Source organism: Macaca thibetana, chromosome 1 (assembly GCF_024542745.1).
Source record: "Macaca thibetana thibetana isolate TM-01 chromosome 1, ASM2454274v1, whole genome shotgun sequence".
Taxonomy (NCBI): Eukaryota; Metazoa; Chordata; class Mammalia; order Primates; family Cercopithecidae; genus Macaca; species Macaca thibetana.
Genome location: NC_065578.1, coordinates 181,595,909 through 181,623,437, shown reverse-complemented (window position 1 = coordinate 181,623,437; position 27,529 = coordinate 181,595,909). Strand labels below are relative to the sequence as shown.

Below are 27,529 nucleotides of genomic sequence, written 5' to 3'. Positions count from 1 at the left end.
TTTTAATAATGGCCGTTATGATTGGTGTGAGATGGTATCTCATTGTGGTTTTGATTTGCATTTCTCTAATGATTAGTGATGTTGAACATTTTTTCATATGCTTTGTTGGCCATGTGTGTCTTCTTTTGAGGAGTGCTTGTTCATGTCTTTTGCCCATTTTTAAAGGGGTTGTTTGGTTTTTGCTGTTGATTTAAGTTTCTTATAGATTCTGGATATTAGATCTTTGTTGGATGCATAGATTGCAAATATTTTCTCCCACTCTGTAGTTTGTCTGTTTACTCTTTTGTTAGTTTCTTTTTCTGTGCAGAATCTCTTTATTTTAATTAGGTCCTACTTGTCAATTTTTGTTTTTGTTGCAATTGCTTTTGGAGTGTTCATCATGAAATCTTTGCCAAGGCCGATGTCCAGAATGGTATTTCCTAGGTTTTCTCCTAGGGTTTTCATAGTTTTAAGTTTTTTCATTTAAGTCTTTAATCCATTTTGAGTTTTTTTTCTATGTATGGTGAAAGGAAGGGGTCCAGTTTCAATCTTTTGCATATGGCTAGCCAGCTATCCCAGCACCGTTTATTGAATAGGGAGTCTTTCCCTATTGCTTTTTATTGTCAACTTTCTCTCTTGTCTTCATTTGGTTTGCTGATTTACTTTGTTTCATGTTTGGTGATAATGCCATATTCTCATTCAAGATGGATGTTCTTCCTAAATAAAGGATTTTTAAAATCAGTTTCTTTTTTTTTTTTTTTTTTTTTGCCTTGTTAGTGTCATGCTACAGAAAATAAACAGGGTAATTCTGATTTGTGATTTGACAGCCTTTGAAGTAAAGGAGTACATATGGCTTTAGGAGGCTTAATGTATTATAAAGACTGAGTTACTCTTGAGATTCTCTGTAAGTTTTTCAAACTGTAAAGTGCCAGACATTTGAAAGTATTATATGTTGTTTAACATTCAGCATCATGTCTGCTGCATAGTATACGCTAATTAGGAGAATTTGATGAATAAATGGAGAATTTTTCCTCCCAGGAGCATGCTTACAAAGGAAACATTTTTTTTTGCCTGGCCTAGGTAGCACATAGCCTACCTTTAACTTTTTAAATGATTTTTATATGTGTTATTTACATCCTCACAACAAGCTGTTGTGCAACCATATATTATACCTCTCAAGTGAAGTATTAGGTTATGAATGCCTTGTGCAAGTGTTGAGGGAACTGAGCTGGAATGTGAATAATCCAGTGTGGTCTATCTTCTGCCAGTAACAGGTTCATTGCACCATCATTCTTACTGGAGGTCAGTCACCTTACCCCACTGACTTGGCCCCTCTTGGAGTATGATTTTTACTTTTGGAAGGGTCTCAGAACTTTCTCAATAATATTTCAGATTGCCATGGTTTGCTCAGGTGTTTTCAGTTCTGCAAATCTTAAGCAAATCCATTTCTAGAAGATGTTCTCAGTCCTGGTCTCACCTATTCAATAAATATAAAGTTTCTACTGTGAGTTAAATGCTCTGTTAATTTTGGTGGGGAAAGCACAAACAGACCTATTGTTAAGGGACACTCTCAAACTTTGGAAGACCTTTTGGAATACTTCACCTGTATCTCATAGTTTTATTATTTCTGGTTTCTCAATACTTACTCATTTGTACCCCACTTGTTTCCTGCGTTGTATATAAAATGACCCTGTCCTTTATACTTTTTATCTCCTACATCCTAGTTCTCTAAGTTTTACTTCCTGAAAGCAATCAAATGTAACTAACATTGGGTTTCATTTGAGTTAGACTGTAGAGTGCTTAGGCTAGAAAGGCTGTCAGGGAGCACTTTGCAGTTAAAATGAAGCTATTCCCTAACCCCCACTCCCTGCCTCCCCAAGGTAGTCTTGACCAAGACCTAGAAACAATGAGGGGTAAAGATTAGGGCCAGAATCCAGGTCCCTGACTCCTAGTCAGTACCCTTTGTCTACCTATCCTTGTCCAGTGAACCTTTTAATATTTGATTTCCATCCTTGTTATGCCTTTCTCTTTATTTGGTGCTAAGCTATTGTCTTCATTCCTCATTAGATCCAATTACAGAGACTTGGAGGCCAGTAAGAACCAAGTTTGTTTGTTTGTTTGTTTGTTTGTTTTTGAGATGGAGTTTCCCTCCTGTGGTCCAGACTGGAGTGCAATGGCATGATCTTGGCTCACCGCAACCTCTGCCTCCTGGTTCAAGCGATTCTCCTGCCTCAGCCTCCCAAGTAGCTGGGATTACAGGCATGCACCACCACGCCCGTCTAATTTTGTGTTTTTAGTAGAGATGGGGTTTCTCCATGTTGGTCAGGCTGGTCTCGAACTCCCGACCTCAAGTCATCTGCCTGCTGCAGCCTCCCAAAGTGCTGGGATTACAGTCGTGAGCCACTGCGCCCAGCCGGAACTAAGTTTTCTAAGGGATAGCTTCACGTCTGTGAGTTTTGGCCTTTCAGACTGACTTGCTATGGCTGGTAGCAAGATGAAGAGGCTCTTTTAATCTTCATGGATATTCAGATAATGCAGCTTGGATCACTGATAGTAGGAATTACAAGGCCTTCCTAATCCAGTGAGGACATGGTGTTCAGAGGCCAAGACAAGGTGGGGATGCTTGCAACACCTTCATGTGAAGAGTTTCCCTGCATGGAAGTGTTTGGAAAACAGACTTGTGGGTGAGGGGCAAAGAGAGTTCTAAAAAGACTACTTTGACCTTTTGGATTTTTCTGTAGCTCACCTCAAAGACAGGCAGAGATCCTGGGTGACATGTGGTGCTAATTTTTATTGTATTCCTACTGGCACTGTAGATATTGTCTTTGTTATGTTCTTGGCAAGAGAAATGTGATTGGGAACATGAGACTGGCGTGGTGGGGGTGGTTCTCAAGCTCCCCATAATTCACAGATTTCAAGAAAGGAGCACAGAAGGATTTCCTCTGAAGGGAGGAGTGAACCATCTAACCTCCAGTGGCAGATGGGAGCCGAGACCCTGGAGTCATTGGGGCAGCAGGTGCCTGAACAAGGGGAATAACAGCAGTTTCCCACCAAAAGTCTTCTGTTGGGATTTTCATGTTTTCTGTCCTGCCTTTTAATGTTTTTTAATGAACAATAGGATCTATGACTCTTTATGCTTTGGGGAGTCACTCAGGACAAGATTCATACCCCCACTTGGAGTTGGGATTATTATTTACTGATTTAGACAGCGTGGGGGGCTGTCACCACAGTTCTTCTGTCTTGTCCAGTTCACCCCTCAGCTGGCTAAGTGTGGCCGTCTGAGAAGGTGTTACACGCACAGCTCAGGAAGAAGGCATGCCTAAGTTTCTAACTAAGTGAAGGCAAGGCAGCTGCCTATATTTATGTGGATCTTTTTCTGGGATCTTTATTCTCTTCCATTGGTCTATTTGTTCCATTAGTCTATTTCATCAATACCACGTCATCTTGACTGCTGTAGATTTATAATAAGCCTTGAAGTCAGGTTGTGTCAGTTCTTCAGCTGTGTTCTTCTTTAATGTTGTGTTAACTATTCTGAGTCTTTTGTCTCTCCTTATAAACTTTAGAATCAGTTTGTCAGTATCTATAAGATTACTTGCTGGAATTTGGGTTGGAATTGCATTGAATCTATAGATCAAATTGGGAAGAACTGACATCTTGACCATATTAAGTCTTCCTATCATGAACATGAAATGTCTCGCCATGTATTTAATTCTTGATTTTATTAACAGAGTTTTATAGTTTCCTTTATGTAGATCTTCTACATATTTGGTTAGATTTTTACTTATTTAATTGTTTAGGTACAAATGAAAATGATACTGTGTTTTTAATTTCTTTTTTGCAAATAATAATTTTTTATTATACTTTAAGTTCTGGAGTACATGTGCAGAACATGCAGGTTTGTTACATAGGTATACACCTGACATGGTGGTTTATTACACCCATCATCTACATTAGGTATTTCTCCTAATGCTATCCCTCCCCTAGCCTCCCCACCCCCTGACAGGCCCCAGTGTGTGATGTTCCCTTCCCTGTGTCCATATGTTCTCATTGTTCAACTCCCACTTATGAGTGAGAACATGTGGTGTTTAGTTTTCTGTTCTTGTGTTAGCTTGCTGAGCATGATGGTTTCCAGCTTCATCCATGTCCCTGCAAAGGACATGAACTCATCCTTTTTATGGCCACATAGTATTCCATGGTGTGTATGTGCCACATTTTCTTTATTCAGTCTATCGTTGATGGGCATTTGGGTTGGTTCCAAGTCTTTGCTATTGTGAACAGTGCCGCAATAAACATATATGTGCATGTGTCTTTATGGTAGAATGATTTATAATCCTTTGGGTATATACCCAGTAATGGGATTGCTGGGTCAAATGGTATTTCTGGTTCTAAATCCTTGAGGAATTGCCACACTGTCTTCCACAAGAGTTGAACTAGTTGACAGTTCCATCAACAGTGTAAAAGTGTTCCTATTTCTCCACATCCTCTCCAGCATCTGTTGTTTCCTGACGTTTTAATGATCGCCATTCTAACTGGCATGCGATGGTATCTAACTGTGGTTTTGATTTGCATCTCTCTAAAGACCAGTGATGAGCTTTTTTTCATACGTTTGTTGGCTGCATAAATGTCTTCTTTTGAGAAGTGTCTGTTTATATCCTTTGATCATTTTTTGATGGGGTTGCTTGTATTTTTCTTGTAAATTTGTTTAAGTTCTTTGTAGATTCTGGATATTAGCCCTTTGTCAGATGGATAGATTGCCAAAGTTTCTCCCATTCTGTAAGTTGCCTGTTCACTCTTATGATAGTTTCTTTTGTTGTACAGGAGCTCTTTCATTTAATTAGATCGCATTTGTCAATTTTGACTTTTGTTGTCATTGCTTTTGGTGTTTTAGTCATGAAGTCTTTGCTCATGCCTGTGTCCTGAATGGTATTGCCTAGGTTTTCTTATAGGGTTTTTATGGTTCGGGGTCTTAGGTTTAAGTCTTTCATTCATCTTGAATTAATTTTTGTATCAGGTGTAAGGAAGGGGTCCAGTTTCAGTTTTCTGCATATGGCTAGCCAGTTTTCCCAACACCATTTATTAAATAAGGAATCCTTTCCCTATTGCTTGTTTTTGTCAGATTTGGCAAAGATCAGATAGTTGTAGATGTGTGGTATTATTTCTGAGGCCTCTGTTCTGTTTTATTGGTCTATGTATCTGTTTTGGTAACAGTACCATGCTGTTTTGGTTACTGTAGCCTTATAGTATAGTTTGAAGTCAGGTAGCGTGATGCCTCTAGCTTTGTTCTTTTTGCTTAAATTGTCTTGGCTATAAGGTCTCTTTTTAAGTTCCATATGAAACTTAAAGTAGTTTTTTCTAATTCTGTGAAGAAAGTCAAGTTAGCTTGATGGGGATAGCATTGAATCTGTAAATTACTTTGGGCAGTATGGTCATTTTCACAATATTGATTCTTCCTATCCATGAGCATGGAATGTTTTTCCATTTGTTTGTTTCATCTCTTATTTCCTAGAGCAGTGGATTGTAGTTCTCCTTGAAGAGGTCCTTCACATCCCTTGTAAGTTGTATTCCTAGGTATTTTGTTATTTTTGTAGTAATTGTGAATGGGAGTTCACTCATGATTTGGCTCTCTGTCCATTATTGGTGTATAGGGATGCTTGTGATTTTTGCACATTGATTTTGTATCCTGAGACTTTGCTGAAGTTGCTTATCAGCTTAAAGAGATTTTGGGCTGAGATGATGGGGTTTTCTAAATATACAATCACGTCATCTGCAAGCAGAGATAATTTAACTTCCTCTCTTCCTATTTGAATATGCTTTATTTCTTTCTGTTGTCTAATTGCCCCGGCCAGAACTTCTAATAGTATGTTGAATAGGAGTAGTGAGAGAGGGCATCCTTGTCTTGTGCCAGTTTTGAAAGGGAATGTTGCCAGTTTTTGCCCATTCAGTATGATATTAGCTGTGTTTTTAATTTCAAATTCCGTTGTTCATTGCTGATATATAGGAAAGTGATTGACTTTTGTATACTAACCTTGTACCCTGCAACCTTTTTATAATCAGTTATTAGTTCCAGTTTTTTTTTTTTTTTAATCAGTTATTTTGGATTTTCTACATAGATGGCTTCTTTAAATTTCTTAGGCTTCTTTAAAGACTTTATCTTGGTGTTATGGAGTTTACTCTAATGGTGCTAGTTATGGGTTTCCTTTTAGCTATCCTGCTTTTGTATGCATTGTGCTCACTGCATCTACGTATCTGAATATTTCATTCTTGAAAAATCAAGATTATCTTTTCAAATATTTCCTCTCATCATTTGTCTCTTCTTGTTTTATGAAACTCTGACTTCACTTATTTAAGATCTTCAACCTAACATTTCTATTAGCCTCACTTTCAATTTTCTCATCTCTTTATTTCTATGCACTGCATTAAAAAATATGTGTGTGTATGTGTGTGTATATGTATATATGTATATATTTTATTTCATTTATCAGAGTTTTTTAGTTTTCCTTATGTAGATCTTGTACATATTTGGTCAGACTTTTACTTATTTAATTTTTTTAGGTAATACATTTTACATACATTTTCTGTTCTGCTATCTGCTCTGTCCTGTAACCTATCTTTGAAATTTAAATCTTAAAGAAAAAACTACACAAATGACCAAAATCTGGAATGAAAATGGGGGCATCATTATAGACCCTACAGAAATCAGATAATTAAGGTTATATTATGAATAATGTTGTGCCAGTAAATTCAATAACTTAGATAAAATGGCAAGTTCCTTGAAAACCAAAATACCAAAACATTGCCAAAAAACCATATGATCACCTTAATAGATGCAGAAAAAGCCTTTGATAAAATCCAACATTGCTTTATGATAAACCCCTAAACAAACTAGGCCTCAAAGGAACATACCTCAAAATAATAAGAGGCAGCTGTGACAGACTCACAGCCAACATCATACTGAATGGGCAAAAGCTAGAAGTATTCCTCTTGAGAACTGGAACAAGACAAGGATGCCCATTCTCACCACCTCTATTCAGCATACTACTGGAAGTCCTAGTTGGAGTAATCAAGTAAGAGAAATAAATGAAAGGTATTCAAATAGGAAAAGAGGTAAAACTATCTCTCTTTGCTAACAGTAACAGTTCTACATCTAGAAAACCCTAAAGACTTCACGAAAACTTTCCTGGAACTGATAAACAACTTCAGTGAAGTTTCAGGATGTCAAATCAATATAAAATTCAGTAGCATTTCTATACATCAGTAGTGTTCAAACTGATAGCCAAATCAAGAACACAGTCCCATTTACAATGGCCACAAAAAAATGAATACCTAGGAATACATCTGCCAAGGAGATGAAAGATCTCTACCAACAAGAAAAACCACAAAACACTGCTGAAAGAAATCATAGATGACACAAAAAACTGGAAAAATATTTTATGCTCATGAATTGGAAGAGTCAATATTGTTAAAATGGCCATACTGCCCAAAGCAACACTATTTCAATCAAACTACAAATGTCACTTTTCGCAGAATTAGATAAAACTATTCTAAAATTTATATGGAACCAAAAAAGGACCCAAATAGCCAAAGCAATCCTAAGCAACATGAACAAAGCCAGCAGCATCACACTACCTGACTTCAAATTATACTATAAGACTACAGTAACCAAAACAGCATGGTATTGGTACAGAAACAGAAACATAGACCAATGAAACAGAATAGGGAACCTAGGCATAAGGTTGCAAACCTACAGCCATCTGATCTTCAACAAAGTTGACAGAATTAAGCAATGGGGAAAGGAATCCCTGTTCAATAAATAATGCTGGGATAGCTGGTTAACTAGATGCAGAAAAATGAAACTGGACCTTTACCTCTCAATATATACAAAGATTAAGATGGATTAAAAATTTGAATATAAGACCACAAACTATGAGAATCCAAGAAGTACACCTAGGAAACACCATTTTGGACATCAGCCTTGAGAAAGATTTATGACTTAATCCTCAAAAGCAATTGCAATGAAAAAAAAAATTGACAAATGGGACCTAATTAAACAAAAGAGCTCTGTATGGCAAAATAAGCTATCAACAGAGTAAACAGACTACCTACAGAATGAGAATGCAAAATATTTTGCGAACTATGCATCCAACAAAGGTCCAATATCCAGAATCTCTAGGAACATAAACAATTCAAGCAAAAAACAAACAACCCCATTAAAAAATGGGCAAAGGACATGAACAAGTACTTTTCAAAAGATACACAAGCAACCAACAAATGTGAAAAAAATGTTCAACATCGCTAATTATTGGAGAAATACAAATCAAAACCACAATGAGATACCATCTCACACCAGTCAGAATGGCTATTACTAAAGTAAAAAAACAACAAAACAAAACAAAACAAAAAAAAACAGATGCTAGCAAGCCTGCAGAGAGAAGGGAATGCTTATACTCTGTTGGTGGGAATGTAAATTAGTTTGGCCCCTGTGGAAAGTGGTTTGGAGATTTCTCAAATAATTTAAAACAAAACTAGCATTTGACCCAGCAGTCTCATTACTGGGTATATAATTCCAAAGAAAATAAATTGTTCTACCCAAAAGACATGTGCACTTATATGTTCATCACAGCACTATTCACAACAGCAAAGACATGAAATCAGCCTAGATGCCCATCAATGGTGGATTGGACAAAGAAAATGTGGTACAAATACACCATGGAATACTATGTAGCCATAAAAAGGAGTGACATCATCTCCTTTGGAGCAACATGAATGCAGCTGGAGGCCATTATCTTAAGTGAATTAATGCAGGAACAGAAAACCAAATACCAAATGTTCTCACTTATAAGTGGGAGCTAAATAATTGGGCACTGATGGACATAAATATGGCAACAATAGACACTGGGTAGTATTGGAGGTGGGAGAGGGTTGAAGAACTGTTGGGTACTAAAATCACTACCTGGGCAACAGGATCGTTCATATCCACACTTCAGCATCACACAATATACTCATGTAACAAACCTGCACATGTACCCTCTGAAGGTAAAATAAAAGTTGAAATAAAAGAATACCAAAACTAACAGAAGAAATTTAAAATCTAAATAAACACAGATCTGTTAAAGAAATTTATTTATATTCCAGAAGCTTCCCACAAAGAAAACTCTAGGCCACATTGTTTTACCAGTCAATTCTACCAAACATTAAGGAAGAAATAATACTGATCCTTCACAAACCCCTTTAGGGTATGAGGCAGGGGGAGAAACACTTCCCAACTCATTTGATGTGATCAGCATAACCCCAATACTTAAACCTGACAAATATATAATGAGAAAAGAACAATGTCCTTTATGCATGTAAATGTAAATTTCCTTGAAAATATTAAATCTGGCAAAATATAAAGGATAATATGTCATTACCATGTGATGTTTAATTCATGAATGCAAGGTTGGTTTAGCATTTGAAAACTAGTCAAGGTAATATGCTACATTAGCAGCGAAAGAGGGAGAAAGCATACAGCACCTTAACACATGTGCAAAAATAACTTAAAACTTACTAGTCCTTTATAATAAACGCTTAAAGTAAATTAATAATAGAAAAGAACTTTCTCAGTCTGATAAAATGGCATTGCTATTGTGTGAATGTGTTTTCCAAAGTTTATGTGTTATAATCCCCAGTGCAACAGAGTTGAGAGGTGGGACTCTTAAGAGGTGATTAGGTCATGACAGCTCTGCCCTCGTGAATGAATTAATGCCATTATTATGGGAGTGGGTACCTGAAAAAAGGATGAATTCATCCCACTTTCCCATGCTTTGTTGCACAGGCTTTGCCATTGCATCCTTCTGCCATGAGATGATGCAGCAAGAAGGCCCTTGCAAGGTACAACCCATTGATCTTGGACTTCTCAGCCACCAGAACCATAAGCCATGTAAATTTTGGTTTATTATAAATTACCCAGTCTCAAGTATTCTGTTATAGTGGCACAAAATGGCTTAGGACAGGTATCTATAAAAAACCTACAGCCAGCATCAAACTTAATGATATATTAATCCCTCTTCCCTATCATCTGGAAATGGGCAAGGACTTTCACTTCCACTACTTGTCTTTAACGTTGTTATGTAAATCTGAGCTGTATTAATAAGGAAAGGAAAGAAAATAAAAGGTACATCAATTGGAAAGGAAAAAATAAAAACCAATTTTTTCACAGATAACATGATTATATATTTTGAAAATCTAACAGTGGACTCTGAACTACAAGAGCTAATTAAGTGAATTCAGCCAGGTCACAGGATACAAGGTCAACATACAAGAAATTAATTGGGTTATATATGCTTGCAGTGACCAAGTTAAATTTAAATTTAAATTAACTAAAAATGGAAGTTAAAGATTTAAGGAATAACAAAAAAACACCAAATATCTAGAAATAAATCTGACAAAAGGTGTCAAGACCTTTCTACTGAAAACTACAGAACATTGCTGAAGTGAATTAGTCTTTTGAAAAATGGAGAGACATGATATCTTTATGGATTGAAAAACTTAATATTATTAAGATATCCATTATCTTTAAATCGATATGGAGATTCAGTAAAATCCCTATCAAAATTCTAGCAGGTTAATTTGAAGAACTAGACAGATGATTCAAAACTCGATATGGAAAGGCAAAGGTTTTAGAGAGCCCAGAACAATTCTGAAAAAGAGAACAAAGTTGTAGGACTTACACTACTTGATTTTAAGATCCACTGTAAAGCTACTGTAATCAAGACAATATAGTATTGCTGTCAACAGAGAAATAGACCACTGGAACAGATCAGAGAGCCCCTCATGTATATTGGTGGTTGATTTGTGACAAAGATGAAAGATCAATTCAGAGGGGGAAAGGAAAGTCTTTTAATAAATTTTGCTATATCCACTGTGTATTCATATTAAAAAGTGAACCTACAGCTGGGCATGGTGGCTCACACCTATAATCCCAGCACTTTGGGAGGCTGAGGTGGAGGAATCACTTGAGGTCAGGAGTTCGAGACCAGCCAACATGGCGAAACCCCATCTCTACAAAAATTACAAAAATAATCTGGGTGTGGTGGTGTGTGCCTGTAGTCTCAGCTACTTGGGAGGCTGAGACATGAGAATTGCTTGAATCCAGGCAGAGGTTGCAGTGAGTTGAGATTGCACCACTGCACTCCAGCTTGGGCATCAGAGCAAGACCCTGTCTCAAATAAATTAATAAATAAATAAGAATCTAGACCTTTATCTCTCTGTGTAGATTAAAATTAATTTGAGAATATCTTTGCGAATTCAGGCTAGACAGATGTTTCTTGGACAGAATACAACATAAAAAGCACAAACAAAATCAAAACAATTGATAAGTTGGGCTTTGTCAAAATAATTTCTCTTTATCAAAAATTCCCATTAAGAAAATGAATATAAAGAAGACACAGACTAGGAGACAATATTTACATAACATATATCTTTTTTTTTTTTTTTACCTTGGAGATTTTCATCGCTTTTTTGTAAGCTTAGGAATGTATTAATTATCATACTTGTCAATCTAGCACCTGGGTCTTTTGTGTAAAAGGTATTTCAGAGCACTGGTGTTTTATTCTGCCAGAGTAGAAGTCAGTTCTTTGACTTTTCAGATTCTCTGCAAAATATAACTTTTTTTTCTGAGCAGCATTAGATGGAAATATATTATAGTATCATAGTGATTACCTTATTTCACACCAACAGAATTATATAACCAAATTCTCTATAGTTACCCCTTCAGAAGTAAAGCCTATACTTAACTAGTTTCCCAGGGAAAAGTCATTATTGCAAAGGAGTAGATAAACCTGTGGGGAAGAAATGTTGACCTGGTGTATCTTTCTAGGCATCAGCCTTCCTGTAAATGGAGCTGTGGCCAGGTATGTGTATACACATGTGTGTGCATGTGCATTTTCATGACTGCAGATGTAGACACGTGTATGCACAGATAATGTTTGCAGATAAGATCTATTTTCAGATAAGAATGGAGTAATATTTTAACTTGGGCTCATTGTAATGTTTGGATATAAGATATCTAATAAAAGATCAGTGTTTATTGGTAGAGCATGATTACTTGCAAAAGAATTTGACTGTTTTATTTATGCTAGTGACAACTAGTGTTTTTCATAGGAATCCATTTCTAGTAATTACTGTTTGATAATATAAGGGTAATTTGAATTTCCTGCTTCCTGTACATAATAAGAATGTGAATTTAATGCCTTCTTTATAGCCTCGTTTCTCAACTCCATAGAGCAGGATAAGGAAGAGGTACTCTGTAGTGGAGTTCAGGGGCTTTTCTGACCTCGGGTCCTATCCTTTCATCTGAGTATATCCTCAGAGACAAGAGGCAAAAGAGAATACAGAAGGGGGAAAATAGGATGAAAAAGAATAACAAAAGCAGGGGAGGAAACACACAGGAAGAAAGAAGAGGAAAATACACTGAAAAGCTGTGGTGAAATGTTGCCAATGTAATCCTAAGGGCCTCAGGTGGCACAGGTCCCCTGACTTTTATTTGCCTCTCTAGACCTATTTGTGGTTAGAAGAACCTTGTTCTGTCAATACTTAGATGTATGACCTTGAACAGGTTCTTAAACATCGTTTGGCTTCATTTAAAAAGTGAGCTAGCATCATGTGTTTTGTGGTTTTGTGAAAATTAAAGCAGATTGTGCTTACAAACCAGCAGAACAGCAGAGTGTCTGGTACATCATAAACACAAAATAAGTGGTCATTAGTATGATGATCTCAATACCACATCTTCCAGCTGCAACGAAATGGTTTTACTCCAGACAGTGCTTTTCAAACTATCCGTGTTGAAGAATCGCTTCTAAAAATTACCCGTCTACTGTCTACTGTGTCTTTACACTTTTGTAAAATGTGTTTGTTTATAAAATGGATTACCAGAAAACTGAAATGAAAAATATAAACAGATATAAAATACAGCCATCAATTTTTATTCTTATATTTGGTAGACATCAAATATCTGTAAAATTATTATAGAAGTTACTAGTGCTTTTAATTTCTGAATTTATCTTATGGACTGGAAATAGTTTGCAGATAGGCATTGGTCCATGGTTCACACTTTGACCGATACTTCATATACTGCTCTGTGAGGAGCAGATACACTGTTGCCTATAAATACATATAAGGGTGGACTTTGCTAAGGCAAGGGACTTAGAAGTGTTTAGAAGTCTATGCTGGGGTGGGGGTTATGGTCCAAGCTGGAAGCTTCCACCCTCATGAATGTCTCTGATGGCTCCAAACTCTGGAGAGTCTGCTTTGAAGGAAATATTCACATAAAAGTCCTATGTAAAAAATGTCTTCTCCTGAAGGTGGTAGAGTTATTTAGGATCTATGACATGGTGAACAGTTAGAGTTGAGAAGTTGTCTAACAGTCTACGAATGTTCTGTAACATAGACTTTATCAAAGATGCACTCTTCTCCTCTCTAAACCTCACCAGTATTCCTTCCTTTCCAGTGTTGATTTGTATTATCCTTAATGCAAATGTCTGATTCGAGTTAATATTTCAAGGTAACAAAGTAATAAGAGTTGTCAGCTGACAGTGCTTTGTACTTTAAGAGAGCAGCTCCTTGGGAACTTCACATTCCACTCTTATCTACTGAAGATCTACCATACTAGGTGCCATGACTGGTGCCTTGGTTCACATGGGCTTGCTGATACAGCAGCTCAGTGAGGTTGCAGTTTTTATCAATGCCATTTATTAGGAAATTGAACTTCAGAAAGCTTCAATAACTTGCCTGTGGTCTGATTCAAAGATAGGTGTAATACGTCCAAATACAGTTTTTATTTTTACAATAACAGAGGTTTAATCATCTTTCATGACATTCTGTCACTGTCATTGTATATGTATTGTTATGAATCCTCATAGAAAAGTGCATAGCCTACCACAGCCCTAGGCACTGGTGTCTGTGACAGGCCAGCCATCTAGTAGGAAAATGTCTTTGCTTGTATGTCACCAGCTTTTGTATCATTTCTCTCTGATAGAAAAGGGTATTTTCAATAAGGTAATAATTAATTGCCTTTTAATGAAGAACTTAGGTTAACTGTAAGACAGGCTAAATAATTGGTGATTTATTAAATATCCTCAATTTAAGAAGGACTTCTAAGTAAGGGATGACAACAGTCAACTTAAATGATACTGAGACTACAGAGAGATAAAGTCTCAATTGCAGCAGAAAATATTTAAGCTGAATATGGTGAAGAATTTCCTGCCATGATGTTGCTTTACAGCTTTGGAATGGTCTTGAAAGTTCGTATAGAGTGTCAAAGAATTAGGTGTACAGCTTGTTTTCAGAAAGTCCTGGCTGAGAATTCTTGGATTGACTACATTACCAGTAGATATGATCTGCAGTGGTTGTGACCCATAGAGGTAATCTCCAGAGGAAAGAATATGTACTTCTGAATGTTCTGATGCCTTTTTTCATTCATGCAACAAATATTGCTTGAGTTCCTTTTAAGCACCAGGCATTGTTCTGAGGATGTTATGGTGAACATGGCAGAAGAGATCCTTTTCTTGTATAGCTTATATTCTTGAGAAAAGACAAAAAACCAAATAGTTGAACAAGGTAGCTTTTAGGGACAGATGTTATTAATGAAATAAACAGGTTAATGTGGCAGAGTGCAGCAGGTAGTGGGGCCATTAATTTTAATTTTGTGATCAGGAAAGTTCCCCCATCCCACGCCTGTAGTCAGGAAGAGAGACAGAGCAGATCTGTGGAGGATCTCATAGGCCACAATACAGAGTTTGTATTTTAACAATGAGAAGCCAGAAGAAAGTCTTAAACAGAAGGATAGCATGATGTATTTTGAATTTATAAGTCACCCCATTTTCCTACTATGAAGGAAATAGGGAGATTGGGACAAAGATGGAAACGTGAAGTCAGTCAGGGAGGCTACTGCACTATTGCAGCCAACTGAAGGCAGGAAGCATTCAGGCAGGAGACGGCAGTAGCCTGGACTAGGATGACAGCAGTGGGTTTGGAGAAAAGGGGTAAGACTGCCAGGAATTTCTTATGGATTGGGCTGAGGTTGGGATAGAAAGAAAGAATGGAAAATGACCCCTAACTTGGGTGATATTATTTACTGAGGTGGGAGAGACTAGAGGAGGAGCAGCTTGGGGAGAAATCACTTGGCCATGTTACATCCAAGATGCCTATGTGACATCCAAGTAGCTAATGTCAAGTTGACAGTTATATAACTGGGTTTCCAGCTCAGTAGTGAATTTGGGCTGGAGTTAAAAATTCAGTAGCTTTCAGCATAGAGATGATGTTGGAAGTCTCCCTGGGCCTGTGCAGCGTCACCTGGAGGGAGAATGTTTTAGAGGAGAGGACCTATGCCTGGGCCCTGGAGCACTCCAATGTCTAGAGGAGGAGTGAAGGAGATTGAGAAGAATCAAACCAAAGAGTAGGTGTCATGGAAGCCCAAGAGAAGAGGCCTTTTCTGGAAGGATAAGTTGAAGTCTAAAGATCCACTGTGCCCCCAACCCCTGTTGAGTCCACAGACCCTGAACCCACATAGCTTCAGAACTGACCTGGAATTGAGCTAACCTCAGTTGTTTTAGGTCAAGGCACAGGGTGTGTGCCCCGCTCCACTCCATTCTCTCCTGTTGTCCGCAAATCTGAACTGCTTCTTGTCTGGTGGCTGCCTGTAGTATGTGATGCACTTATTCACACTGTAAACAGTTGCCAGACAGCCTGTCTGTGCTGGGACTTCAGGCGTAACCATGAACAAGAGCAATCTACACAGTTTCTGCCCTCGCAGAGCTTACAGCATCATAGGGTCACCAACAAGAAATGAGACAATTGCAAGAAATGGAAATAGTTGAGGTACAGCTGCTTCTAGTACAGACTGTGTGATTTGGGCAAGCCAAGTTGCTGTTCTAAGCCTGGATTTTCCTGCCTGAAAAATAGAACTAAGTCTGAGAGACTTTCTAAGATACCCTGAAGATGTGAATTAATGACTGTGTGAATCAAAACTCCTATACATCCCATCCCATTTTAATTACATCCCTGGAAAGGACAGCGAGTGTAAAGGCCAGGCTAGTCCTTCTGTGTATTGAGTCACATTCTGTGTGTTAGCCCACACCAAGCCTCTAAACTTCCTTCCACTCACTTCGAGTCTCTCCTCAGGAACTCCCCCCGGTCCATTTTCCCTCATATTTTGGTTCTTCTTTCCCATCTCCACCATCCCATTTCTGTCAGCTTTGGGCCTTCTCTTTGGTTCCACTGACCATCCCAAAGCATATCAAAGGACTTGTTTTCACAAGGAGGAACCTTTTGGTGATGAACCATGACATTTTGCCTTCCTGAGGGGAATCTTTGATGTTTAAATTATCTGGAGATATTGAACAAAGGAATGTGGGAAATTCAAAGCTTTTTACAAGGGGGAAAAAAAACACCCACACAGGGCGAAGTGTACAAAGCTTCAACCTGGTAATAAACTCTCAGTTACTTCCTTGAACACAGCCACACCTCTCCTCAGACACCTCTAAAGCTTTTGGGGAGGGAGCTGGTTGCGGTGCCTTCTCAGAGGAGTGTGAAATGTGTCTCTGAAAAGAACACAGCCATTTGTGCTCTGTCAGGATGCCTCTTTCATACTGTAATTAGAGTGCTGTGGGGGGTGTAGATGAGGGAGAAAGAAGAATATGAAATGCTCTTACTTCCCTGTGTCTCATTCTTCCTGCACCACGGGGCTTTGAACCCACTGAAATATTGTGACTGAAACATACACTATTATATGCAGAGACAGAGAGAAAGCAGCACGTGCACCTCTGAGTTCATGCCTTGATAGTATCTGTGTGCCACAGTGAGGTGACGCAGGGTGGTGGAGAATTAAACAGAGTAGATCTGAATTCTGCTGTGTAACTCTTTGTCTTTCAACACTCCTGAAAGCCTTTACTTTTTCCGATCTGCAAAACAGAGATGAAAGTGTGGTCCCCTAGTCCTTTTCTTAAAAGGTTTTAGGGACCACCATGTGAGAACTCATAACTTTTCAATGTTCATAGTACATGCTATTCCGTGATCATCCACTCATGGAGGGATTTGTGAAGCAGTTAGAATGAAATAGTGTAGTATCCAAGAATATTTGTGGGTTTTTTGGTTTTGTTTTAAATTTTATTTGCAGCAAAGCAACAACAGTTTATTGATGGTGATTTACTGAATAATCAGTTAATATCTTTCTAGCATGTGCCAGCAGCAGGGAAGGAACATCTAGGATGGTTCTATTTCATTCACAGCAGATAATCCTTGAAGCAGCTGGCACATATTGTGTGGATGACAGAGAATTTGGTGCTGTTGAACTTAATGATCTTTAATATAAACGTGTCAGGATATCCAGCTGACTTATATATGGAGCTGAATTCCTGATCTTCCCTCTTCCCAAACCTGCTCCATTATCTTTTCCATCCCAGTTCATTTAACTCCATTCTTCTGGTTGCTATAGCTGAAAACTTTGGGGTCATCTTGGATGCATGTCTCTCTTACATTCCTCATCCAGCGGCCAGCAAGTCCTCATAGCTATGTCTTCATAGTCTATCCAGAGCCCCGCTGTTTCTCATGAGCTATACTCTACCACTCTGGCCAAGGCCACCATCATCTGGATACAACCTGGAAGATCTCCCTGCTTCCACGCTTAATCCCCTTCAGTCTCTTCTTAACAGGACAACCAGTGACATTCTTTGCAAACAAGTTGTGGGACTCTGCTGCAACCCACCAGTGGTTTCCCAGTCACACCAAGTAAAACTCAAATCTTTATAGGGTCTCTATGGCCCTACATGATGGTCCTCCACTTCCCCACTGCCTGCTGCCCACTTTGACCTTGTTTCCATGTATTCAGTCCACTCTAGTCACATTGGCCCTTTTCTGTTCTTCAAAAGTTCCTGCAAGATGCTTCTGCCCCACAGCTTTGCTCGGTCATCACCTCTCCCTGGAATCTTCCTGCCCGGATGTCTGCATGGCTCACTTCCTCACATCTCTCATATCATTCCTCAAGTCTCCTCAGTGAGGCCCTCCTTGGCCACTCAACATTCCAGCTCCCTGACCCCCAATACTTACTATACTTCCCTGCTTTATTTTTCCCTGAGGAATTATCAGATTATAACATTCTATCTATTGTACTTATTTATCTTGTTTATTGTTTTTCTCCTGCAGTATAATGTAAGCTCTGTTGAGGACAGAGATTTGCTGCTTTTTTGAGAAGGGGGTCTCATTCTCTGGCCCAGGCTGGTCTTGAACTCTTGGCCTCAAGCCATCCTCCTTAAATTGGCACTCAATAAATTGTATTTTGGAGGTGGAATGAATATATAAAATAAAGGCCTTGATAATAGGTTATCTGTATTATGATACATTCTCAGAAATGTTAGTAATATAACAGCTACTTGGAGTAGCTACTATACTTTGCACTTTCTATGATTTAATCCTCACAACAACCAAATTTTGAGATAGGTATGATAATTATTCCTAATTTTATGAATGAGGAAACTGAGATTTAGTTTAAGAACTTGCCCCAGATCACATCATGATGGAGCTACGATTCAAACCCAGGTCTGTACAACTTCAGAGCTTTTAATCATTATACTTTAACATTCTGGATTCCACCAACTTCAAGGTTAAAAACCAAAACAGGAAACATATTCCAGTTCCTTCATTATCTCCCTTACATTAATTGTCATGCTTTTTTTCCCCTGCGTCTACTCAAACAAATAAATGAGATCTCAATATTGAGAAGAGAAAGAAAAAAGACCAGTCATTCCCCGAGCTCCTAAAAGAATAATCTTCTTTGAGTTCTCATAACTGAAATGTCATGAAGCTGTGGCACAGCACTGGCTTTGGAACGTGATGCTCCAGGTCTGCCGCCACCACCCTAATCCTTGGAAGTGGCAAATCATCTGACCTGTCTCTATGCCTTAGTTTTCCTGCTTGTGGAAAGCCGGTCTTGGACAGGTCATCTGTCGGGTTCCCCTTGCCCGATATCCTGGTCTGTAAGACTCCTGGTCTGTCTTCCATTGCTGTGGACATAAGGTGGTGGGGTAGGAATGGGATATAGCACTCCATGTAATGCCATTTATTTGCCTTACCTACTTTAGGGAAGGATTTCTGCTTATAGGAGGAGCCTTCCGAAAACTTCAGATTCGAAGGAAGAATGACCCCGTATGATGTCGTTGAGCATTTGCATCACCCATCCTGCTTATTAGAGTCAATAATGGATAGGATTTAGAGGGCTAGCTTCTGTTTTGGCCTTTATTGACAACCTAAGTCTCCTTAAATCCTTTCTAGAACAAGTCAAGGGATAAAGCCTAAATAACTTTAATACTGCTGAACTCTGTGACCTTCAGTAAGGTGTTTACCTTCTCTGGGGCTGTGTTTGCTTCTCTGAAAAATGGGAGAAACGGTTCCCCAGGCTTGTAAGAACACTGAAAATATAGGAACACTGAAGAGGCTCACCCCGACCCCAGCCCATTTTCCAATGGCACTGAAATGAAACCACTGCCAACACAGAATTGCCAATCTTGCTTCCAATTTCTCTGTTAGTTTCAGAACATTTAGGGTTGAAGAGGTTTTTCTTGATGTCTAACCCAAATTCCTCCTTCCTAAAGCAAAGACTACAGGAACCTTGGCAAGGTTTCCCTATGGGTAGCAAAGCTATCTGAAACACGGACTCTGAAGATGAATAGGAATATGACCATGTGGCCATTTGTGTGCTTGGCAGAGTGTGTGTACATATGCTGCTTGTGCCAGGATGAGTGTGTGTATCCATGCCAATGTGTGTGATGAAGCATGCAAGTGTGTACAGGAGTGTGGATAAACAGATCTTTGAGTCACACAGGCTGGCCCATCCTGGCACTTTGTCTTCCTTTTGGTTGTCATGACAGCAGCGAGGGGCTGTGCATCAGTAAACAAAGCTCCCTGCATGGAGGTGGTAGGAGAGGTCTGGAGCGAGAGAGGCTAAAACACGAGCCAAGCAGTCCTCCAACAGAGGCTTTCTTACCCCAGCCGACCTACCAGAACATCTTCATCACTAGACAAGCATCGAGATACTTGTCCAGGTGCCCTGTGACTGACTCTGTTATGGGTCACATAACATGGGCAGACATTTCAGGCTGGAGCTAGGCTTTCATCAACCTCACTTCTAATCCCCAAGAATTAGCAACAGCATAATCAAGTCTAGAAATGTGAATAACCGAAGACCTTCCTAGTATCAGCCTATAGGCTAAAACCAGTTACTTCATTAGGGCAGAGATTAACCACTTTGTGATTTGTCTGTAGCAATGGCTCCTTATGGGTTCAGACAGTCATAAAATATTAATTTTAATAATAACCTGAAAATGATTACAAAGAAGTCTCTGTTTTCTCTCCCCTCATCCCTCCACACACACATGATAAATGTTTTGGGCATTCTACCTTGTCTGAGATTATGTAATTCTTCCACTTCATCTTATTGATGAATAATATAGAATTAGCTGTGTATGAATAGTTGATTTTTACAATTTATGTTTATCATGTAAACTGCTGCAGATAAAAAGCAGTCACAAATACAAATGTAGTAACCAGGATAAAAGAAAACTGTGCTCAACCATGCAGTGCAAAGAGATCCACCTTGTTCTTAGTTTCCATGACTGAAATTTAGAAACCCAAACCTTGCATACATATGTAGCATCCAGAATAGAGGCTCATCCATGCTTAACTCCAATTCACCTTACTTCCCTGTATGCAACAGCCATATGTGAGGGGAGCTACAGGTTATCCTCCCTCAGAGGAGCCAGGTTTGGGGCTGGAGGAGCAACCTAAAGTTAAGGATAACAGAATTGGGTAAGGAGAAGCGTCTGGAATGAAACACCACTTGGATTTGTGTCACTCTACAATCTCTTATGGGAATCTAGTCAGGACTCTCAGAGTCAACCAAATCTATCCCTGCCTCTAGTTATGAGCCTAGGGTTTATATGGGTCCTAATATAAACTCTGACTGATGAGGAAATTCAGACAGGAAGGTGACTGCCCAGTTTGTAAGCAGCAGAGGATACCTAGATCCCCGGCTCTGAAAATAGACTGGTGGTGTTTCTGCTGCATCACATGGGGATTTATTTTTGTTCCCCTTGTTTGGAATTCTGAAATCTGGACGCATCCTATCTTGAGTTCTGTTGCATCTCTGGGTGTAGAAAGCCTGGATAGAACAAATGAAAAGGAGCCAATTACCTGTCCTCTTACCTTAGGCCACAGGCTGATGCCAAGGGGCCTTAGAGAATATGAACACTCTTCTACTATAGGCCAGATTCCCCCTTTTACATTTTCTATGCCTTGCTCCAAGGGAACTGGATAAATTAAGATATTCGTAGTGCCCTGCTTTGAGCTGCCTTTCAATGGGGGAATTCAGCAGTCATCTGGTAAACTAAATAATGGTAATAATGCTTTATCTTTACAAAAGCGTCATCATCTGAATAACCCCAGGATCCTCTGTGAAGAGGACAGGGTACTTAGATTGTCAGAGGAGAGAGGGACCAGTTAAAGGAGTATGCTTTGTTTCCCAGGTCTGGTCACATATATACTCATGAGCCTGATGGGCATGTTAAATCTAAGGTTTATGAAGCTGAATCTTATTTGCTCCTGTTCTCTCCAGAATGCAATATATGTATGAATAAATGGACACAAAAATCAAACAGTATATCACTAGCTTGACTAATGCTATGAATTTTATTCTAGGTCTTTAATAACCCAACACAGAGCAATGGATTTTTATGCAACTGTTTCAATGAAAAGGATAATCCCTTAAAGAAAAACAAAAGCTATCTTTTTATATGCTTATTTTCCTCAACCTTGGGCTGAAATGAAATCCCTCTTGTAGATTTTAAATGTTGACTTCTAGGTAGCAGGGTAGACAGCTAAGGCGTTGTGAAAACAGCACATAACCTGGAAGAAGACATTAGTTTGAATTTTGTCTCTGCCTCTTGCTAACTGGATTATCTTGGGCAAGTAATCTTTTTGAATCTCGCAGGGCTTTTGAAACTTTAAATGTAATAATTTACATGAAAATGATTTGTAAATTTAACAAGTTTAAGTGTGTTATATGAACATTAGCTGTTCTTGATATTTTATTTCTATAACCTATAGAATCTATCATACCAGACACTGGGTTAAGCTTCACTGACCCTTGTTGGAATGTGATATGATACAGGCTTTACTTGACCTCATGAAGCCTACAGACTAGTCAGGGAGACAGGCCATGGGTACTAACAATTACAGCAGTGAGAGTGGAGGGGCGATAAGAGTTAGGAAAGACACAGATGCTGGACTTGCTACCCAGGTTCCCAATGAAAGAACAAAACAGAAACAGAAAAGGCCAGCTGATAAAGCATCATAAAGAAGGTCCCCCACATCCTCCATGAAGGTGCTGAAACTGCTTGGGAGTACCCCCAGTGGTGCACATTCGTTGCTTTAATTCTTTTAGCCAAGAGACTTGGCCAAATTTGTCAGACTCTGGGCCTGTGAGTTCCAGCTAGGATGCCAAGTGGGACGGTGGGAGGAAAGGGAGCCTATAATGGCAAAAAAGAGCAGGGAACCCAGCAAGTGAGACCTGGATCCAAGAAACTTCCAAACACAAGGAGGCATGTGGAAACACCACTTAACCTGGAATCAGAAGAGGTTAGACAAAGGGAGGTTAGACTGGGGTTTGTTGGCCTATCCTGCCAGAAATCAAGCTACATTGTCATTCTGGGGGCCATATAGAGATGACAAAGCCCATTCTTTATAGTCTAATTTACAGTGATTATAGTGAAGTGAAACCAAGAGAAACTGGTGGCAGTGTGCAGGAGTTGCCGCTCGTTTACCTGCTCCCTTTGAGTCAGTGCAGAGATGGAGTACACCTTCTTTGAAGCCTCTGGGAGTCAGGGAAGAGCTATGACTTCTCCTAGTAAGCCTGGATATTTTTCATAAAAAAAAAAATCTACTGAACATATACTATGTGGTAGGCCTATTCTAGTCTGGGAAGATAGAAAGTTGAGTAAGGCACAGAATGTTTTTGCAGAAAACTCAGAAAGAAAGACAGCTGACCATAGTAAAGGTCTGACTGCAAGATGAGCTCTAAAGAGTTGTAGAAGAGGTAGACTAGAGGCCAGAAGGTTGAGGGGCAGGGATGGTGGGACCCAAACAGAAGAGGCAGCATTTCAGCCTGGCCTTGAAGAAGGATTTCGACTCAGGCAGATAAGAGGGAATTCCAGGCGGATAAGCATTGTGCGCTAGCCTCGAACGCTCACCTTGCCTTTTCAGGAAGGGTGGGAAATGTGCTATAGTTGAAGCATGGCTGTGGTGGGCTGTAGGCAGGCAGGGGGTGGATAGGGATGGCAGGGGGTGGATAGGGATGGCAGGAGGAGATGAGGCTTGAAGAGAAAGGCTTGGCTCCAACTGTGTAAGACTTTGAAAGTCATGCTTGAAGGCTTCATCCTCTTCATTCAGCAGAGGACAATGGAAGCCATAAAGGAGGGGCTGATAGAGTAGAAAGAGATGGAATTTAGAAGATCTGAGAGTTGTGGTTCCTCTGAGGGACTGTGTGTCTTTGGACACTTGCCCTCTCAAAGGACCACTTAGGTCCCTTCAGATTCAGTTTTCTGAGCTGGAAAATGGATCTGTTGGTCATAATGCTTACCCTAGATGCTCAAGGATGATTATGTTCCTCTGGTCATAGCCTGCTTCAATTCTCGTCTTTCAAGGTCTTGCTCAAAATATCACCTTGTTAAACTTCCCTGGATTCCCCCAGAGCTTAGTTGAAAAATCAAGACACAGACCTATGAAAAGATAAAGTAGCATATAAAAATGCCATGGGACTAGGCAAATATGTGGGGCCTGAAGGACTTGGGCTCTTACAAGAGAAAGGCCTGGGTTCTGGTTTTGGCTCTGTTTCTTACTTAAACTCCATCAAGTTGCATAACTTTTAAGTTAAGGATAAAAATACCTATTCTACCTTCTTCTCAGAATGGTTGTAAAGATTAAATGAGCAAAATATATGAAGATGCTTGGTAAATTAAGAGATGCTCTACACATGTTACTTGCTATGGTTATTACTGGAGGTTTGGAAATGGTAAGATCCAATGAATGGCCTTTTAAAAAGATAACATTGATAGTGTGAGATGGGTGAAAGGAGGAGAAAGAGACAGGAGGTTGAGAGACCAGCTGGGTGCTATTGCAGTGGTCCGGGCGAGGAAGGATGAGATCATGGACCAAGATAGTGAGGATGGAGAGGAAGGATGAATTCAGGTGCTTTTATGAAGGTAGAACCAACAGGACAATGGTACTAATTGGACAGGAGGGACAGAAAGAAGCAAAGATCCAAAGGTAAGAATTTTGGTGGATGGCGATTCCATGAACCAAGCCAGCCCCTTTTTACTTTCAAATTGCTGAAATTCAGAAAGCAGAAAGGAGGCATCCCAGGGCTTGAATTCAATTACCCTGGTCCTCACTGGCCCTGGTGGCTCTTCATTTTGACTCTCTCCTTTCCTTCCCCCATAGCACCTTTAGTAGAACCCAGTGAACCTGAAGCCAAGCACAGGAGAAATTCTCCTTCCAATGTGCCTTTCCCTAAACCCTGTGCCTGATTGTAAGCAGGTGGCTATACCCAAGGACACCAGCTCTATTTCGGCAGGAGGGCCAGGTGAGGCACGAGCAGGTGTCTCTTGGCATTATGGTAGACTGGCATCTCCCCTTTCCCCGCACTGTGGCTGGGGCCCATTCCCCAGCCCCTCGTTCATTTCTTCTTCCCTAGACATGAGAGAGAAACTGGTAGGACTCACAGTGGGTGCTGAACTCCCTCAGATTCAGACTGCACCTCTCTCTCTATTTTTTTTTTTTGAAACAATGTCTTGCTCTGTCGCCCAGGCTGGAGTGCAGTGGCACAATCACAGCTCACTGTAACCTCGAACTCCTGGGCTCAAGCAGTCCTTCCACCTCAGCTTCCCAAAGTGCTGGGGTTACAGGCATGAGCCACTGTGCCTGGCCTGCAGTTCTTTATGGAGATCACATTTAATAAGTAGAACAGCTTCCCAGGTAGTAGGAGAACACCTGAGCCACGGCTGGGAGGCACTGCACTGGTAAGGAGCATCTTAGCCTGGAAGGGTGTTTGGTGATGAGAAAGGCATTGCTAGAGGTGGCTTCTGGAGGAACCTGTTAGGAAACTGATTTATTTATCCCCATTCTTTCACTCATTAAATTTGATCCTCCTTTTGTCTACCAGGGAACCCTTAGTCCTCTTCTCTCCTCTTTCTCCCATGGAACTGTAGCCTTCTCATTCCTGTTGTCACACCAAGTAGCATTAGTCCCCTGAGCCTGTCATGGGCTCTGTCTTCTTCCTGACCCTCACCTGGGTGTTCCCTCTGCCTCATCATCTCCCCTCCACCCCCGCCCCACCCACCTTCCCACTGGCTTTATGGGAGTCAGGTGTCCTTCCCACGTCCCTTCCTTTCTTATTTAACTGACATCAGCCACCTTTGAATAGCATTTTAGCCTTTGAAGTCATCAGCCTCATTGATCTTCAGTGGGCAGCTTTTATTAAGCACCAGAGTACAGGACAGCAGAGGCAACACGGCATTGTTGTTAGAGTTCAAATCTCAGCAAGGTATTTCACCTCACTAAACCTTGGCTTCCCCATCTGTTAAATAGGAATTTTAATATTATTAATACTTCATAGGATGGTTGTGAGGATGAAATGAGTTAACGGGTGTGAAAACCATTGCCACCATCCAGGGAGGAGATAGTGGTGAGAACAAGTGTTTTCCTAAGCCTTGGTCATATATTGATCATAATTGGTCAATATACATTAATCGCTATTGTTATCAAAAGGAGAAAGAGTAGCTGTGCCCTTCAGAGGGTTAAGGGTTTTCGTTGTAGCTGAAGAGGTGGAACATGGCATTTTGAAACCTAGTTTCTCACATGGCTAAGAACATACCTTTCAAAATAGAGCAAGCAATCATTTGGTCCTGATTGGAATACAGCTAGTCTGGGAAGGCTTCCTGTGTGAGGCTGAATGAGGTGTGTTTCTGTGTAACATTGTAAGGAGGTCATATTTGCAGCCTGGATCAGAGGAAAGGGTACATGAGCTTAATAGAGGTACTTGCTCAGATGCTCTGTCTCTGTTGCTTGATTCACCCTTTCCCTTAGTCATGGCCCTATCCAAACCCAGTGAATCTTATCCTTCTTTTCCACAGGGAATTTGCCAAAGAGAGAGAGAGAGTGGAGAACCGAAGGGCTTTCATGAAACTGCGGCGCCAGCAGCAGATTGAGCGTGAGCTGAATGGCTACCGTGCCTGGATAGACAAAGCAGGTAGGCCTGGGGGGCTGCAGGAGGCTGGTGAGTGGGCTGCAGAGACATCAGGGCCGGCCCCTCACTCTCAATTCTCCCATTCAAGGGGCAGCCTAGACAAGAGAAGAGAGACACTTTGGATGCCTGGTTGGTGCTTAAGGTTCCCTGCTCATCCCACTTTCTTCCTCTGGGCTCTAACTGTCCCGTCTACCAAACCGTCCCATCTACCCAACACCTTAAGGCAGGCATCTTAGCAAGGTGAACTGAGTAAAAGTAACATAACCCAATCCTGGAGCTGAGACTGGGCTGATGGTGTGTTATAATACTGTTCCTGGTGCTCACAGCCATCCATTTGTTCAGCAAATATTTATTGAGTACCTACTTTGTGCCAGACCCTGTTCTAAGCACTTGGGATACAGCAGTGAGCCAAATGGTCAAACAACTCACCAAAGCTCTCCTCTTGTAAAGCTCTCTAGTTGGGGAAGGCAACAATAAACAAAATAATAAATGAGTAACTCGTAAGACAATGATAAGGTAGTAAGTACTATGGGAAAACTGATCAAGGTAGGGTTATGGAGTATAGAATGTGCCACAGTTTTAAATAGGAGGTCAGGGTGGCCCCACTGGTGTGTAGACTTGAAGAGATGAAGGAGTGAGCCAGAGGAGATCTGGGAGAGGAGTATTTCAGCACCAAGTACTTAACATGGGAGTGAGCCAGGGGTGCCTGAGGAGCAGAAGGGGGAAGGAACTGGGAGAAGGAACACGAGACAGAGTGATGGCTGTCACCGGGGAAGTGGGCAGCAATTGTGTTTGACCTTATGGGGCACTGTAAGGGCTACGAGCTTCACTCTGAGTAACACAAGAACCACGGGAGGGTTTTGAGCAGAGCACTGATGTGCTCTGACTTTAGACCATAAAGGAGCATGTGCTGGCCGCATTGAGAATAGACCATAGAATGACAAGGTTGGAAGCAGAGGGACTAGTAGTGAGGCTATTGCCATCACCCAGGGAGGAGATAATGGTGAGAACGGGTGTTTTCCTAAGCCTTGAGCTGTCATCAGTTCTCACTCTGTGGCTCAGCATTAGGAATAGTTCTCAGCCGCCTGTGAGAATAGGTCCAAACCTGTCATGATTTCATTAACCCACAGAACCACTAGATTCAAGTTTGGCTGTGGCTTAGATGCTTATGAGGGGTATCAATCACCCCCATACTTGTCAAGAAAAGGGGCGGGTTTGCTTTCTTTA

At 40.3% G+C, this 27,529-nt stretch overlaps 1 protein-coding gene across 4 annotated transcripts in view; it reads left to right on the top strand.

Moving 5' to 3' along the window:
- Positions 1-27,529, top strand: part of CACNA1E (calcium voltage-gated channel subunit alpha1 E) — a 332,987-nt gene that overhangs the window by 209,680 nt on the left and 95,778 nt on the right. For all 4 annotated transcript variants that reach the window (XM_050766055.1, XM_050766034.1, XM_050766044.1 and 1 more), the window contains exon 8: positions 26,190-26,305. In XM_050766055.1, coding sequence (XP_050622012.1) covers positions 26,190-26,305 — 116 coding nt within the window. The remainder of the gene's footprint in view (positions 1-26,189; positions 26,306-27,529) is intronic.